Source organism: Candoia aspera, chromosome 4, assembly GCF_035149785.1.
Source record: "Candoia aspera isolate rCanAsp1 chromosome 4, rCanAsp1.hap2, whole genome shotgun sequence".
NCBI lineage: Eukaryota > Metazoa > Chordata > Lepidosauria > Squamata > Boidae > Candoia > Candoia aspera.
The window spans coordinates 9,882,523-9,901,765 of NC_086156.1; the positions used below are offsets into that span (position 1 = coordinate 9,882,523).

A 19,243-nucleotide genomic window follows, 5' to 3' on the forward strand; every position below is an offset into this window, starting at 1 on the left:
GGGAGGAAGCCCAAGGATCTGACCCTTGTTAACGATATACAGTAAACCCTGTACACTGTAATGGTTATGGGCCTTCTCAGCGACCAGCCTTCTCTGCAGCAACATCCTCCCAGAGATTAGACTTGCTCAGTTTAGTAAGAAAGTATATCTAGTTATTATCACAAATACTCGCAAAGCCATGCTCCCTCTGAATGCTAGATAACCATTATTAAGTGCAGGAATGTATTTCAAAATGAATCACATTAATTACTTCCTCCAGTTTTAAAACCATGCTCGTCTTCTTCCAATCCAGCTTCCCTTAATATATATTCAGTTTATAGGCTGAATAAATAAGGGGAGACAATACAGCCTTGTTGCACTCCTTTGACAACCTGCTACTATTTACCTTTGTGTCTTGTTCTGATCAAAGATGAGCAGTAATATCCTGCATATAATTAATTATGTTGGGAAATGCTGAGGTTTATTGCCAGGCTTGCATGCAGGAAAACCTAGTGAAGAATAGAAATGTGGCCAAGGAATCCAGGGAGATATATTTATTCCACTATCCCTACTTTTCCCTCAAAAACCATTTGAGCAGTTCAAGGAAGCCACAAATGGCGCTGCTAATCAGACACCTCTTAACTCCAACATCTAGCAAAGGAATCATTTATTTATTCTTTTATTTATTTTATTTTCTATCCTGCCTTTATTATTTTTATAAATAACTCAAGGTGGCAAACATACCTAATACTCCTTCCTCCTCCTAGCATGTCCTAGTATAACAATTTTTTTAAAATTCCTGTCCTTTGAGTGAAAAGGACAGAATGGTGGAATATAAAAGTAATAAGGAAAAAAAAAACCAGATGTGTAAATTACATTCATGTGTAAATTAGATAGAAAAAGAACATTGTTTGTATCTACAGTTTATATAACAGTCATTTTCTCCAAACATACAGTATGAAGGTAAAAGAAGTTGAGAATATTCACTTAACATATGCATAAATCATAGGAAAGAAAAACACAAAATAGGAGGAAAGTAACCCATATATACAGAATAGTTTTTTTCCCCAAAGGATATATTAAATTGCCCCTCTTCAAATTAATATACTACCTACGAGAGGTGAACTAAATTCACTCTGCACTAAACTATGTTTTCTTTGCGTCTGGCTAAGCAAGACAAACCATTATAATTTTAAAAATACAGCTTATGGATTAGCATGTGCAGGGAACTCAACTTTATTTAACCAAATACTGAGTGCATGGTAATTTGTACCACACTAAGGCTTGCAGATGGTCTCATCTCTGTGAGAGGTTGCTAAGGCTTATGTATATTATGGGCTTTCTCTACAGCAACCCCAAATCTCCATGACAAAATTCCAAAGGACAGGTTCCCTTAATTTGGATTGTTTAAATTAGATCTAAATCCCATCTTTCATTCAGGAGCTCAAGGTAACATACATAGTGTTCCCTCCTAGTTCTCACCACCACCACAACCCTGTGAAATATGTTGGGCTGAAAGAGAGAGAGACTGACCCAAGTCCCCCACGGAGTTCTTGCATCCAGAAGATAGACTAGAACCTGGGTCTCCCCACTACTAGTTCAGCACCTTCACCACTACATCACAGTGGCTCTTTTGGAAAAGAGCTGAAGACTTTTCTATTTCCCTGGTGTTTCCTGTAACCTGAGTGGTCAATCCTTCAGCCATTAATAAAAAATACAGGTAGTCCTTGTTTACCAACCATTCGTTCAGCAACTGTTTGAAGTTACAATGATGCTGAAAAAGTAACTTTACAACCAATTTACAGCCATTTACAACCTTTTCAGCATACCTCAGTCACGTGACTGCTGTTACAGTCCGTATGCATTGTCCTATGTCTGACCTGTTGTTTTTTCCCCCTTTCAGAGTGGAGAGATTGGAGAAGAAGGGATTACAAGAGAGTAAGCAGGCAAACAATGGGGAATACAGATCTAAAGCTGGCACCGGCAGCTGGCAGCCACAAGCCCACTCAGGAAACAGCTGGTGTATTCCCCACTGTATGCCTGCTTACTGTATTCTCTTCTAATCCCTTCTTCTCCAATCTCTCTGCTCTTTCAATCTCTCTACAGAAATCACTTGGCAGGGCCCTTCTTTTCCAGGGGGATGAGGGGAGAAGAGGGGTTGCAGTTGGCATGTGGGAGGGGGAGGAGGGCAGGGAAGTACCAAAGCGACTTCGGCATCAATGGGGGCGGGGAAGAGAGAAGTGCATGGGTATTTCCTCTCTCTTGCTTTGCAGACCCAGGCAGCAGCAGTGTGTACAGTATCAGTGACTTTTACCAAACTAATGAAATAGTACATGGAATAAAATTAATGCTGCATGTCTGCTACTCCCAGGGTAAATGAGATTACGGAGGCCAGAAATAGCCTTTAAGACAAAGATATTAACACTAATGCAATCCTTACTGTTATTACACAGAGAACCTGTACAAGGCTCAAACACTCTGATCTTTGTTTCCCCACAATTTAAGTAAGTTGGTGGGTGGAATAGAAATATGAACATTTGGGAGAAAAAAAATCAAATCCCTTCAGAATATGTTTTAGACATTATAAAGCAATGAAGACTTGCATGGCGGATGGGGGAAAGAACTACTTTATTCTGGGCTCTTTTGCAAGTGTTATTTTTCTTAGTCTTCATAAGTAGGGAAGAATATTCCTCTTAAACCCTGTAGTAACAGAACAAAACCTTACAATTTTAATATCTGCTATAAAATTACGTGTGTGCATTTCAAACAAATCAGAGTTTTTTCAATTGTCCCATTACTGGGACTGTGCAAGCATTACATTAAAATATTTATAAACGTATTTATTTATCTATCTATCATTTAAATGATTTCTACAGACACCCATCTCCTGGCAATGACTCTGGGCAGCAAATAAGGATTAAAACCAAACCTCTCCCAATCAACAATCCAAAAAACAAATGCCTGAGGTCACAGAAACCATTCCAGTTACAGAAAAAAACAATAAAAAGCAATCAGCCAGCTGGGTTCACTCAACCCCCATATATTATCCTAGAGCAGTGTTTCTTAATCTTGGCACCTTTAAGATGTATGGACTTCAGCTCCCAGAATTCCCCAGCCAGCCAGTTGAAGTCCACACATCTTAAAGTTGCCAAGGTTGAGAAACACTGTCCTAGAGTTTACATATGTAGCCTTTAGTCATATGATGGTAATGGGCTATACAATCCCTGCCTCTAAAATCTATAAAATGTTTTTTGGCTTAGCACTATGTATGAAATTTCATTCTTGTCTACAATAAAGAGAATAAGCTAGCCAGCTTATATCTCAGACTTCTACAGTTCGTTAATTTTACTTATTGGAAGTATATTCCGCCTTTCTCTCAGAAGTTCAAGGCAGCATATACGGCACATTCTCCTCCAATTTTTCTCCACAATAGCAACCCTGTAAGGTAGGTTGAGCTCTAGAGAGTGACCTGCCCTAGGTCATGCAGGGAGTTTTGGTGGCTGGGGTGGGGAGTAAAACCTGGGTCTCTCAGACACCAATGTAATACATAAACCACACCATCAGCTCTACTCACTACACTAAGCCCGGCTTAGTGTCTGGAAAGCTGAGATTTATGGCTGAGCCTAGTTTGTCACCTAACAATGTAAATCAGTGTTATGTATAAACCCAACACCCTTCAAGTCCTGCTGTGCTGCCTCATCATGGCCAGGGGAGAGGGTTCCTGGGAAGGATGAGAGAAGAATGCTGGGAGTGTTCACCAAGAATAAATACCCCCAATAGGGTCACCCAAGGTGTGAAGATCATTCCAGCTGCCCAGGTAAAACGAACAGGCAATATAGGAAGATGCTATCCATCATTATCAAGGATAACATCAGGAATCACTTTGAAGTCGCAAACTTCACTGATAGGTAATCAGAGGATTTGTGGAATGAAATCAAAGAACTAGTTCATGATTAATGTAAAAAAGAAACTGGCAAAGAAACAGAAGAAAGCTAACTGGATGTCAGAACAGATTATGGAAATTGTCAAGAACAAAAGAGAAGCGGAAGCCGAGAAAAAGGTTTCAGGAAGGAACTTAACAAAAAATTTCAGAGAGCTGTTAGAAGAGACAAAAAGCAGTATTGCGACAATATCTGCAAATAAATCAAAGACAAATATGGAAAAACAAGGGAAGTCTTACAAAATATCTCCAACTCAGAAGGAAGTTCCAACCTTGAATTGGTATGCTAAAGAACACTAATAGACAGACAGTAAACAATTCAAAGAAAATTAAAGATGAAAGGAATATACTGAAATTCTGTACAGTAGAGATGTCAAAAGCCAGGATACAAGAACCTCTAATATTAGAAAATAAAGTTAGATCAGCACTTCAGTCGGAAGGCTACTGGGATTAATGGAATATCTACAGAAATATGGCAAGCAACAGAAGAAGAATTGGTCAAATTATACCAGCAAATTTGCTGAATGACATTGTGGCCAACAAATTGAAAGAGGTTAGTCTACATACCAATATCAAAGAAAGGAGACAATGCAGTGTGCAAAGTACATCCAAGAAAGCAAATGAATGGATCACAGAACAAATCAATCCAGAGTTCTCTTTCAAGCCACGGTATTTTGGACATATTATGCAAAGACTTAGCTCTCTGGAGATATCTATAATGCTGGGAAAGGTAGAAGGAAAGGGGAAGGGGAAGGGGAAGGGGAAGGGGAAGGAAAGGAAAGGAAAGGAAAGGAAAGGAAAGGAAAGGAAAGGAAAGGAAAGGAAAGGAAAGGAAAGGAAAGGAAAGGAAAGGAAAGGAAAGGAAAGGAAAGGAAAGGACAATCAGCAGTAAGGTAGATGGATGGACAATTACAGCACCTAGTGCACCTTTGAAAGGGCCAGGTCATGCACAGATCATCCTGGGGAAGGTCTATCTGCCTGGTGGTCACCAAGAGTTGATACCAACTTGATGACACATAATAATAGTAATTATTATTATTATTTTTATAACAACTACCCAGACCATTGACTTACATGATCTAGCTCCCTCAGTGATCACAGGCGGGCATCATACTGAGCTCTAAAGTTTACAATTTCACAATTTTTTTAACTCCAAGGGGTAAAGTACCATTGTGTAGTGATACTATGATAATTTTCCAATGTGAACTAACCAGTTCAGCTCTTTTCCCTGTGCCTTTGTGAATCCAGGACCCTGCTGTGCATTTCCTTAAAATAAATCGTATTTTTGTATACCGGCTAAGATTATAAGATCTGGCAATTGAGTAATAACACCTCAGATCTCAAAATACTGAAATGCAATGCATTATCCTTCATTTTTTACTTACCTCATCTAATGAAAAGTATAATTATATGTACAATCAAGTAGCCATTATAATTTTATTTGGATAATTCTATATTCAGTGATGGGAGGGAAGGTTTTAGGTATATATTTGCAAAGATAAAAGGCACACTTTTATTCCATCTACAGTAACTGAGTCACTTTTCTCATGTGCTTCATTGAACTGAAGATCAGTGCCATCGTATCACAGAACTTTCTGCAGCCTCCATAAAAATTATTAAGAACTGTTTATCCCTAGAGAAAACAGCAAGGAAATACAGCTGGTGATAACAGAAAGAAAACAACCTTCCTTTCGCACTATTTATAGGAGGAAGTATATACAGCACATTTAGTAAATAAATATTAAAACGGCCAAAAACATACATAAATAGTGCCATTTTAATACACTGTGTAACTTGCTATACTCAGACATCTCCCTAAACCATTATTCATTTATCCATGGTTTACTGAAGTATTTATCAGTGGGAAAGATGCACCCAATATATAAACCCAAACCAAATCTAGTTGTAATATCATATGCAGTGATTATAACATTTAAACAATTAGGCTATCAAGTCAGGCTTGATTGCTAGGGATTGCATGGACAAGTGCCCATCATCCTGGCCTGTCTTCATCAAGAATCCTTCTTCCATGGCTATTTCAGTAGTCACTATGATCCCATCCCTCCATCTTCTACCTTCCAGAGACTTATCAAGTATTATTTTTTCTTGTCCATCATCGACTTTCATCAGATATCTACACTATGTAAGTTTCTACTTGTTGTTATCACCTCTAGAGAGCCATTAATTTCATTTGGTCCAGGACTGATTTATTGGTTCTTCTTGCGGTTTATGGTTAAGTCTTCAAATCTTTAATTTAGGTGTCTATTTTTTTCTCTCTCAATATCCAGTTTTCACAGCTATGCATCACTAGTGGAAGGACCACTACTTTAAGTATTCTGATCACTGCTGTCATTGAGATATCCTTATATGCTCATAATTTTGGCCACGTTTGCCATTACCTTCCTCCCTAGGATTAATCTTTTCACCGCTTCAGCACACTATCCATCTTTATCGATCCTTAAGCCCAAGAAAACAAAGCTATCTATCAGCTTCATTTATTCCCTGTTAATCTCATCATTATCCAGATTTTCATTTTCCATTTTTACTTTTGTAATGAGCTATTTTGATTAACAAAGTAGTGTCATCTGCAAATTTAAAATTATTAGTTTTTAGATCTCCAATTTTGATTCCAACTGTCAACTCTTCTAGTCCTGTCATTCTTACATGTATGTATAATACGGAGACAATATGCATCCTTGAATCAAACATTTCTGCATTCTGAACCACTCTGTTCCTCTAAATTCAGAACTTATATTATCTTCTAGTTCATTGAAAAGATTCCTCAGAAGAATAAGGTGTTCTTCTGACACACCAATTAGTAAGTCCTACATTCTAGCATAACCTACACAGTCAAAAGCCTTGCTCTAGACAATTATGCAAAAGATGACTTTCTTCTTGTATTGTGATGGTACACCACATCTAAATACCCACATTCTTTGCAATATTTTTAGAGCAACTTCATGATTTAACTCTCAGCAAAAGAAGGCAGGAGACCTGTAGTTACAAATTGAGACAAAAGTGTCATTGGGCTGCCTGATCTCTCCAGCTGGAAGAATTACTTAATTATTCAAGATGGAATTTAGCAGATGAGATTGTGAGCAGCACACATGTATTTTTTAAAAAGGGAAAGATTATAGGTCCTGCTTCTGCTCTGTCTTCTTGCTGTAGGACAGTCTATTAGCTAATGATCGTTATCGAATATCATATTTTCATTGCCTACTAAATGAGCAATTTACTTGCTGAAACACAAAAAATTTTTTCAGCTGAATATGCATCAAAGAATGAAGTTCATGGCTTTCAGCAAAATGTGCTCATAATTCAGAGACTTACCATTTACACAGATTTCATAAGTTTTGCAGAGATCATCTTCAAAGAGGCAGCCTAGAATGCAATAAAAATACACAATCAAAATGAGTTCAGACTGGTTCAAATGGACTATAATCCTTCACTTCCGGTTATAAAATCAAGGCAAAGCAAAGATTTGTTTCATGTTGTCCTGACCAACTCAACTAGACACGGAAGAGGTGCAATAAAGTTGTTTATTTGCATATTGTTAAAACACAATAACTAAAAGGCAATAAGGAATAAACTGGTTTCCAAGTCAGTAAGGTGGCTGGCAAGGCGAAGTAGGACTGGACTGGGAAGCTGGAATTCACACAGCAGCAGGGCAAGGCAGACCAGGTAGAACTGGAAAGCTGGAATCAGAGAGCGGCAAGGCAGGGCGAAGCAAGGCTGGACCGAAAGGCTGGAGTCACGGAGTAGCACCTTGATCATCTCCATGGCCTTTCTTCTAAGCTAAGATGGCCCTTTCTTGCCAAGAAGATGTTTGAGCATCCTGATCATTTGCGCTACCTACTTCTTTTTCAAATATGGCAACTAAACTATATGCAGTATTCCAGAGGAGAATGGATTGTAGGGCATTACAGTGTTGGTAGTTTTATTTTCAATCTTTTCTAATGATCGTAGCCTGAAATCTCTCTTTTTCTCTAGTTCTTGCACAGTGAATGGACATCTTCACTGAACAATCCATTGTGATAATAATGTTCAAAATAAAAAATAGAATACAGCAATCTAATTATTAATTAGATTGAATATCTATGGTTATATATTTATACCTGAGATCTAATGTTTATTACATTTCACTTCCTATACTAAATTTTGCCTTTCATTTTGTTATCTAGCCACCAAGTTTAAACAGATTGCTTTGCAGCAAATGTGTAATTCAAATAATATATTTTAATTTTACCCAGTGTATTTTGCATTAACACCTAGTAGGCATTCAATAAGCAAAGGAAAAACTGATTATATAATGCTGCACTTTCTATGTGTCGACAAAAGTTAGCAATTACATGCTGATTAGAATGAGGTATCTGATGCAATTAACTATAAGATTTGTGTCCTGAATAGCAAATTAATAAATTTGTGTGTAGCAAACTCCGATACTTGTTTTCTGAAAAAGGCAGATTAAAATGACCTTAAAATCTCCTTGCAAACACAGTATTTCAGTGGAGCTTTCATATAAAATGAAGCTGAATGTTGCACGTGCTTCATTCATCAGCCAAGTAATATTATAAATACTAATTGATTTGGGTTAGAATTTCCTAAAACATTAAGATGCAGCAGATTTCATTTTAAATATTTACTTATTAATGTTAATTCCCATAATAAATAATATGAAGACAATAAATAATTGGAAGATAATAAAAGCATTATATCTTGTAAATTCTTCAGTTACTTTGTGAATTACAAAAAACTGTATTTCATCTTCTAACAAACAATCCCTCACAATTAGCTTCCAATGGAAAAAGAATTAAAAGTGAACCTAAGAATTACCTTACCTTAGATGGCATTAGGGCTGTACAGCACTAAAAAGGTGCTTTGGAGTGCGAGGCATACAAAGAGCTATCTGCAGCTCATTAAAGCAGCTGAGTATGCAAGCTCCTTAAAGCAGCAGCCCCGCTATCCCAGAAAAAATTACAGAATTGCAGATCGCAAGCACACACTCCAAGACACCTTTTGGTAAAGAATCCAAGGTTCTATGGCCCTAGAAGATAGACACAGAATTACACACACACACACACAAAATTCCCATGGAAAAGGGAAAAGAGAAAGTGTCCTGGAAGTTTTAAATTATCTTGATAAGGAAGGAAAATCCAGAGAAAATGTGGCAGAAAAAAAGGGGGTTCTCATCCTCCTTTCACTCTCGCTCTCTTTAGCTACAATTCCACCTTGCTGATTCAGCTTTCAATTGACTTATCATGAGTCAATGACCCTCCATATAATAAAGATTAACCATCCATGCACAGATTGATCCAATGCTTTGATTTCTTGCTGTTCCCATCCTTCTCCAGTATCGGTGGACTTGAAATATGGAAGATATGCTCCTCAGCATCACACTATGACCCATGTGCATTTTGCATTCCAAATTCTCCATAGCAGAAGGAGAAAAGGTGGCACATATTCAAGTATTTTTGGCTGCCAGAACTAGTATATGCCATCTGCTCTTAGAAGTGATTCAGTGTTCATGCTCTTCAGAACTTGAACAGGGAGAACACAGTGTGCCTGTAGCTTTATTTGGCATTTACATAGAGGAAAGTTACATAAAAAGTTTAGTTCTCTAGGCTCTTATAAAGTACAGCTGAGTGAACAATTTCACATCAGAAGTACATAAAATAAAGACTGGGGAGTGGGGGATGCACATCTAGTCTTCAAGAGAATTTTGTACAAGAGAAACTGCAATGCTTATATGTATGTACCTCAGTTATCCTTACTCTAGTGACACTCAGGTTAGATTACTGTAATGTCGTTTGTGTGGACCTGCCTTTAAAATCTATTTGGAAACTTCAACTAGTTCAGACTACAGTAGTCTGGTGATTGACCCTGGAGCAGGAAGACCTAACTCATGCTCTCATCACCACCTGGCTGGGCTACTACAACAGGGTGACCCTTAAAGACCACTCAGGACCTGCAACTGGTACAAAAAAATGGCAGTTAATCTGCTTCCTGGCACTAGGCACCATGTACATACATACATCAACTTACAACTATTCATTCAGTGATAGTTACGGCAGCATTGAATGAAGAGACTTACGACCAGTCCCCAAAGATATGGCCGTTGCAGTGCCCCCATGGTCATGTGATCAAAATTCAGGCATTTGGCAGCCTGCCCGCACTTACAACTGCAGGGGCACTTCAATTTCCCCCCCACGCCTATCTCCCCCCACATCTATGCCCTTTTGGCCCCCTGCACTCTGTGGCACCTGCCACCCTAGATGACCTTTGCCACCTTCTTGCTCCCGCTGCTGACCAAGCATGCCCGGCCTGGCCCTTCGTAAGGCAGCTGCTGGACGCATGAGGCTTTTTCCCCAAGGACACACACAGTGGTTTCCTCACAAGACCTGGGGAAGATGGCCTCGCGTGGCCAGCAGCTGCCTCGCGTGGCCAGGGCAGCAGGAGCAAGAAGACAGCAAAGATCTGCTGGGGTGGCAGAGTGCAGGGCAGCGAGGATAGCTGGGCTGGGGCAGTTGGGGCTTCCTGAGGCAGCTGGGGCTTTGCACTGTGCTGCTGGGCTGCGGCTTCATGTTGCACTGAGACTCAGGGGCTTCTTGCAGCCCCAGAGCTGCAGCGTACCAAGAAACCCCTGAACCACCACATGGCAAGCAGCCTCAGAGCCACACAGTTCTGGGGCTGGGCTGCTTGCCACCTCGCAAGGCAGGGTACAGGGTAGCCAAAAGGACAGAGATGGGGGGAGATAGGCAGGTGGGAGGAGTTGAAGAGGAGGCAGTCCCTTACCTTACCAAGGCTCAGGGCTGGGAGGGACCAAGCCCAGAATGGTTTGGATTAGGGTGGGTCCTCAGCTAACAACCAGTGGAATTCAGTTGACGGCAACTGGGAGTGCCGGGATTGCCGTTGCTAAACAATGCAGTCATGTGATGTCATGTTTACGACCACATCACTTCGCAATGGAAATTCCGGTTCCAACTGTGGTTGTAAGTCGAGGACAACCTGTATGGAATAGTTTACCAATAGAGACTAGCCTTTGGGAAGCTGATTAAAGCAGAGTTCTTCTCAGGGACACGATATAACTTTAGAGAGAGGTCAATTTATAATTATAAGTACAATTATAACTTATAACTGCTGTAAAGAAGATTGGAAGCCACTCTTTATATCCTTTCCTTTTTCTATTTTTCTGCTCTTTTTTCACCTTTAGTTTCTTTCTTTCATTTTTTCCTTTTTTCTCTTTTCTTTTTCACTCTGTTTTAGTTTGTATTAGTCTTATCCTTGTGTTTAAATTTTTCAATAAAATTATATAAAATAGAGGTCTTCTGAAAAGTCTATTTAATTAGGTAAGGTAACACCACAGGATGGTTTAAATGCCCTGGTTTTAAGACCATCATTAATATTCATTATGGTTGTTTTTACTGTCTTTGTACTATTGTATTACAGAATTTTTCCCCTTGTAAACTGTTAAGAGTCATATGATTATGGCAGTTTAAAAATCTAATAAATAATTACAAAAACACATAAATAAATGGTTTCTTAATGGCCTGTTCAGTGAAGCAACTAGTTAAATCCAGCTCCTGACCTGCAGAACTCATTTTCACCAGGGACTGTTAAGCAAGACCTGGTTGTTGTTGTCATTATTTTTTACTGATTGATTGATTAGATTTCTTATAGCTGCCCACTCCAAAAGACTCTGGAGGTTATAATGTCGGAGGTTTCCTCTGCAGCCAAGCTAAGAAAGAAAAATGATAAATTGACTACAGGAGGAAATTAAACTTTACCAGCAGTAAAATCAAAGAAATAGCATATGTCATTGATCCCCCCCCCAAATAAACCCATTTCCCTGTATTTAACATATATAAGCTTCTATTTGGTATATTCTTGGACTAATAGAAAAGAATGGCAGTTTTTACAGTGATACCATGGTAGCATAGTTTGTGCTATATCCCCACTAGCAAGACAGAAGTGACAAATTTGTTCTACTTTCTGGAACAATTTTGTATCAGCAAAGGTCACAGCTAACATCTAGGTTTCTGCTTGGTCGGTTTATCAATATACAAAGGTGGCAAAACTAAGTTTATTTGGTTGGAAGGGTCATTATTTTTTCTAAATTTATAGTTTTATAGTTTTTTTTTCCTAAATTTATTCTGGGGATAAATAAATACACATTCAGATATCACTGCCACTAAAATGATAAACGTGCAGTTCTTGTATGATCCCCTCTTTTATTGGGTCTTCTGATTTAGGTGTAGTAGAGGTGGTTATTATATTCTGTGTCTCATTTACCCACAGGAGCAGTAGATTAGGAAAAACTGAAGCTTTTAACGATAGACTTATATTAAAAACAAAATAGAGAGCCAGTTTGGTGTAGTGGTTAAGGCACCAGGCTAGAAACCGGGAAACTGTGAGTTCTAGTCCCACCTTAGGCACAAAGCGAGCTGGGTGACCTTGGGCCAGTCCCTCTCTCTCAGCCCTAGGAAGAAGGCAATGGCAAACCACTTCCAAATATCTTGCCAAGAAAACTGCAAGGACTTGTCCAGGCAGTCTCCAAGAATCAGTACCGATTAAACAGATTAAAAACAAAAACAAAACAAAACAGTATAGGATATGTTGTTTGTTTTAAGAGGAACATCAGCAAAATTCTGTGCTTCATCTACCAAACGATAAATTGCTTTCCCGAAAGGCCCGCAACATCTTTCTGTTCTGTATACTGATTGCCTTTTTCTCACCTCTTTCCAATCTCTCACATCCTCCTGCCAGCCATCCTCATAAAAAAATCTCCAGGTAATGTTTTACTTGCATTCTACTTTTACAGTGATCCATAATTTCATCCCAGCAGGCAAAAATGTTTTCATCGCAGACCATCTGGCTCATAGACCTTCCAGAGTGAGACTCCTCCTGTCTGTCTGGCGCGTTCTCTTTTTCCCTTGAAGGGAGAGCTCTTTCATTGATGCCACTAAAATGATGCTAGCGAATGAACAGAAAACAAAATTTCTATGCACTGATTTTTTTGTGTGATTGGCTTCACTAAAATTTATAGTTACGTTTCTATTAAAATAAATGTACCACAGTACCTTGATACGCTACTTATGTTTCTGCTGGAGAATAGGCAAGCTGATATCATGTTCAACTCATGGTGAAAAATTTTGTGGTTTTCAAAGTGGTTTGTTGCTGCTTTAGTCCAAGATTTTTTTCCCCCACCATCCATTCCAGCCTACAGCCTTGGGATCTCCTGGTAGATCTACCCAATCCTGTTCAGTTTGTTCAAGATCATACAAAGTTGGTTAGCTGCTGCTACCTGCTGTGACAAAAACTTAAACAAATTAAATAATTGAATAGTGCTTATCTTTTCCTTGCATGGATCTTTTATCTGCCAGGTGCTTAAGTTCCCTACAGAATTGATGCTAGGTCATTAGGACTTTCCCTCAAAGAACCATAAAATATATGACTACTAATGTAATATAACAATATAACAATACAATTTCATTCTGTTTCCCTTTTATTCGTTTACTGCTTTTATATCATGTTTATATCCTGTTTTCCTGACAATTCCAGACAACATATACAATATATGTTTATCTTGGTGGTCACCTATTCTGGAGATGAATGGCACCTGTCTTAGTTTGAGCAAGTTTGCTGTTATTTACCATGAAACTATGTCCTGGGGCCATGCAATTATTGTACTACTGAATCCTTGGAATAAAGTGGAATATATGCCATATATTTCATTAAAACTTTGCAGAAGCATGATTAGTTTTAAGTCTCCTAAGACATCAAGAATATGAACAGTGTGATCAAGGTAACCCTGCTTTGCTCCATTCCACTATAAGGATGAATTTTCATTTAGCAGATAAGATTGTCCCTATTTTTATGCCTGAATCTGACTGAGCTCGTGTACTCTGTCCAGTGAGAAAAACATGTTTAAAATGCAGTATTCATGTATCTTGAAAGGCCTGCAGGAGATAAATTGCATCTCATTTTCAATCTGCACTGAACTGTTGGAGTTGGGTTACCCTATCAGCTTTCTTCATATAGGTGAACATGACTTGGCTGGGCTTAATATATGATTGCTCCTAAATGCAATCAATGAGGACAGTAGTAACCCTGACAGCTGAGAGTAAAGCAAAAATCTGCTACAGGATTAGAGAAGGAAAACGGGCGGGGGGGGAGCAGAATGTCAGAGCCTTCCACTTACGAAATAGATGCACAAATCATTACAAACATCAAATAATTAAATGGATAAGCAAAAATAGGACTCTGTCTGATCTTTGAACATGAAGTGAAAACAAATATTTGCTATCCACCAGAATTAGAAAAGGCTACATTTTACATCTCTTCTGATGCAGTGGGGGGCAGGTGGGGGGGGGGGGGCAAATCAGATGGATTAAAAAAAAAACAACTATATTTCTGGTCCTATTACAAAACATGCAGGTATGCTTCTATATGGCCTAAAACATATTTTCCAGAATTAACCATGCAAATAATCTAACAGTGTATTAATTATTGGATGTTACTATTAAGTATATGCAATGCATTTGGATAATCTGAGACTGAAACTGCTGATTAACCATGCTGTGATTACATTTTTGACTGTTTATTCGTTTAGTTGCTTCCAACTCTTCGTGACTTCATGGACCAGCCCACACCAGAGCTTCCTGTCGGTCCTCAACACCCCCAGCTCCCCCAGGGACGAGTCCGTCACCTCTAGAATATCATCCATCCATCTTGCCCTTGGTCGGCCCCTCTTCCTTTTGCCCTCCACTCTCCCTAGCATCAGCATCTTCTCCAGGGTGTCCTGTCTTCTCATTATGTGGCCAAAGTATTTCAGTTTTGCCTTTAATATCGTTCCCTCAAGTGAGCAGTCTGGCTTTATTTCCTGGAGGATGGACTGGTCTGATCTTCTTGCAGTCCAAGGCACTCTCAGGATTTTCCTCCAACACCACAGTTCAAAAGCATCGATCTTCCTTCTCGCAGCCTTGCTTATGGTCCAGCTCTCTCAGCCATATGTTACTACGGGGAACACCATTGCTTTAACTATGCGGACCTTTGTTGTCAGTGTGATGTCTCTGCTCTTAACTATTTTATCGAGATTTGTCATTGCTCTTCTCACAAGGATTAAGCGTCTTCTGATTTCCTGACTGCAGTCAGCATCTGCAGTAATCTTTGCACCTAGAAATACAAAGTCTTTCACTGCTTCTACATTTTCTCCCTCTATTTGCCAGTTATCAATCAAGCTGGTTGCCATACTCTTGGTTTTTTTGAGGTTTAGCTGCAAGCCAGCTTTTGCACTTTCTTCTTTCACCTTCATCATAAGGCTCCTCAGTTCCTCTTCACTTTCAGCCATCAAAGTGGTATCATCTGCATATCTGAGATTGTTAATGTCTCCTCCAGTGATTTTAACTCCAGCCTTGGATTCCTCAGGCCCAGCATGTTGCATGATGTGTTCTGTGTACAAGTTGAATAGGTAGGGTGAGAGTATACAACCCTGCCGTACTCCTTTCCCAACCTTAAACCAGTCCGTTGTTCCGTGGTCTGTTCTTACTGTTGCTACTTGGTCGTTATACAGATTTCTCAGGAGGCATACAAGATGACTTGGTATCCCCATACCACTAAGAACTTGCCACAATTTGTTATGTTCCACACAGTCAAAGGCTTTAGAATAGTCAATAAAACAGAAATAGATGTTTTTCTGAAACTCCCTGGCTTTTTCCATGATCCAGCGTATATTGGCAATTTGGTCCCTAGTTCCTCTGCCTTTTCTAAAGCCAGCTTGTACATCTGGCAATTCTCGCTCCATGAATTGCTGAAGTCTACCTTGCAGGATCTTGAGCATTACCTTACTGGCATGTGAAATGAGTGCCACTGTTTGACAGCTTGAACATTCTTTAGTGTTTCCCTTTTTTGGTATGGGGATATAAGTCCTGCTGCCTTGTTATTAGCAATGCTTCTTAAGGCCCATTCAACCTCATTCTTCAGGATGTCTGGCTCTAGCTCACTGACCACACCGTCAAAGCTATCCCCGATATTGTTATCCTTCCTATACAGGTCTTCCATATATTCTTGCCACCTTTTCTTGATCTCTTCTTCTTCTGTTAGGTCCTTGCCATCTTTGTTTTTGATCATACCCAATTTTGCCTGGAATTTACCTCCAATGTTTCTAATTTTCTGGAAAAGGTCTCTTGTCCTTCCAATTCTATTGTCTTCTTCCACTTCCGCACATTGCTTGTTTAAAAATAATTCCTTATCTCTTCTGGCTAACCTCTGTAATTTTGCATTTAATTGGGCATATCTCCCCCTATCACTGTTGCCTTTTGCTTTCCTTCTTTCTTGGGCTACTTCTAGTGTCTCAGCAGACAGCCATTTTGCCTTCTTGGTTTTCTCTTTCTTTGGGATGTATTTTGTTGCCGCCTCCTGAACAATGTTGCGAACTTCTGTCCAGAGTTCTTCCGGGACCCTATCTACTAAGTCCAGTCTCTTAAATCGATTCTTCACCTCCACTGCATATTCCTCAGGAATATTAGTGAGCTCATATCTAGCTGATCTCTGGGTCTTCCCTAATCTCTTTAGCCTGATCCTAAATTGTGCAAGAAGAAGTTCGTGATCTGAACTACAGTCAGCTCCAGGCCTTGTTTTTACCGACTGTATACACCTCTGCCACCTTTGGCTGAAAAGGATGTAGTCAATCTGATTTCGGTGTTGTCCATCTGGTGAAGTCCATGTATAAAGCCGTCTCTTAGGTTGTTGGAAGAGAGTGTTTGTTATGCAGAGTGAGTTGTCTTGGCAAAATTCTATCAGCCTATGTCCTGCTTCGTTTTGTTCTCCCAGGCCATGCTTACCTGTAATTCCAGGTGTCATTTGACTGCCCACCTTAACATTCCAGTCTCCTGTGATGAAAATAACATCTCTGTTAGGCATGTTGTCCAGTAGCTGCTGCAGATCCTCATAGAACTGCTCTACTTCAGCTTCTTCAGCATCTGTGGTTGGAGCATATATTTGGATCACTGTGATGTTAGATGGCTTGCCCTGAATTCGAATTGAGACCATTCTATCATTTTTTGGATTGTATCCAAGCACTGCTTTAGCCACTTTGTTATTAATTATGAAGGCTACTCCATTTCTTCTGTGGTCCTCTTGTCCACAGTAGTAGATCTGGTGGTCATTTGATGTGAAGTGGCCCATTCCAGTCCATTTCAGTTCACTGACGCCCAAAATGTCTATCTTGAATCTTGACATCTCACCAATAACCACATCCAATTTGCCCTGGCTCATAGATCTTACATTCCAGGTTCCAGTGGTGTGTTGATCCTTAGAACATGGGATTCGCCATTCACCACCAGCACCGTCGTCCGCTAGCCGTCCTTTCGGCTTTGAGCTAGCTGCGTCATCACCTCTGGGGCTAGTTGAACTCATCCTCTGTTCCTCCCCAGTAGCATTTTGACCATCTTCCGACCTGGGGGTCTCATCTTCCAACGGTATACCAACATATCTCTGGTTGTACTGATCCATTTAGTTTTCACGGCAAGAATACTGGGGTGGGTTGCCATTACCTTCCCCAGGGATCGCATTTAGTCTGACCTCTCTGTCATGACCTTCCTGTCTTGGGTGGCCCTTCACAGTTTAGCTCATGGCATCATTGAGGTGCTCAAGCTCCAGCACCACGACAAGGTAACGATCCTTTGCTGAAGACATTTTAGACTAGGAACCCTTTTTTAGAAAGGGAATAGAGAATGTTTAGAAATTTGAGATACTATACTTTGCATGTTTTCTGGGTTCTTTTGCTGTTGCTATATAAATTTTCTCTGCCATTGCTAACAATATGAAGGAAATTGTTTAAACAAGTCAGCATACTGAAGTCACAGTTCTACTGCAGCAATCCAGATTTTAAGGGCATTGTAATCTACAAAACTGTCCAACTAGTTCTCAGGACCAGCCACCCTTTGCTGTACTCAAAATGTTCAGCAGAGTTGGGATCTAGTTAGTGATTTGGATAGGAGATTGCCATGAAGGGCTATGAATGTGGCTAGACTGGGAAATTGTCATGTATACATACATCACAATGGGGAACATGCCTTTCCGGTGAAGGGGAGGCGGGAGGAAAGAATCAGTGATAATCCCATAAGCACTGAAAGACAATACAGATAAAGGACAAAGGAGCCATACCTTTGCCCTGACCCGGGAAGCCAGCATCCTATCTCCCTGACATCTCTGCATTACCACGGGGGACACACCTGCTCCGGACACAGGAAGAGGACAGAGGTAATCAGCGCTAATCCCCCTGATCGCCCATTGAGACTCCGGAATCGCCCCCTGATCGCCCATCGAGACTCCGTGTTCACCGTCGGTCAGGACTTTGGGACAATGGGGGGGTGGGGTAGGACCAGGTCCGCACCACGGGTATTTACTGGCTACCTCGCACGCCATGTGCTCATTCCCGTCTTTCTCCGTGTCTGCATTCTATTCTTAATAAACCAGATATCCTTAGCCCTGGCTGGTGAGTCTGTGTTTTTTTCGAATAAGGCAACATCACAGAAATGAAGAAACCAGTGGCAAACCATTTCTTTATTGTTGTCAATAAAACTAACTGAACAAGTTGATGAAATTATCAGAGATTCAGCACAACTCAAACGAGATTTGTCTTTGTACTCAATGGGCTACAAAGATAACGAGAGAAAAGGTTCCATGGAAAGATGAGATACTTCTTCAGATTCCTAATCTCCATTCTATACTAAATACCCCTGCCACCCCACAAACTTCTAGGAAATAGATATTCACCGAACCACTCAAAGCCATACAGTCTCTCTCCTACTTGCAACGTGGAAAAAGTAAACAACACCGCACAGGTGGCCCACAATATGGAGAAGTTTTTAAAGGTTTTTTCCCCCCATTCTGTCTAATTTTTGTATGGTTTTTCTTGCTTGTGACCATTTCATACAAAATCCATCTTTTCTGCATATCCAATTTAGTGCCAGTTTGGTATTAATTCTGTAAACCCATCTTCTTTGTTCTCACTATTCTGTGTGTTATGCCTCTCACCCCTCCACCATCACAGACATGCACATGGAATACCACGTAACAAGAGAACCATAACAGAAACCGAAGAGCAGTAATGGAAAGAAACTAAGATACTTTTCAAGACAAAAGGATTCAGTAGATTATTCTGTTAAGTTTAAAATTCTCTCAATAACTGATGGTAAAGCAAGTGAGATTAGTGTATAGAAAAATTAAACTTGCTGATAGCCATGCCCTTTGCCAGTATCTGCAAAGAGAAATTGAAAGGAATTGCCCATTCCCTCTATCTGCTGGTTTTCCACTTTTAATTCC

General features: G+C 39.9%; 1 protein-coding gene across 1 annotated transcript in view; it reads right to left on the reverse strand.

Annotated features, from left to right (window-relative positions):
• The window catches only part of PTPRN2 (protein tyrosine phosphatase receptor type N2), a 666,056-nt gene that overhangs the window by 609,050 nt on the left and 37,763 nt on the right, over nucleotides 1-19,243 (reverse strand). Inside the window, exon 2 of the mRNA XM_063301899.1 lies at nucleotides 7,250-7,300. Within this exon, the coding sequence (XP_063157969.1) occupies nucleotides 7,250-7,300 (51 nt within the window). The remainder of the gene's footprint in view (nucleotides 1-7,249; nucleotides 7,301-19,243) is intronic.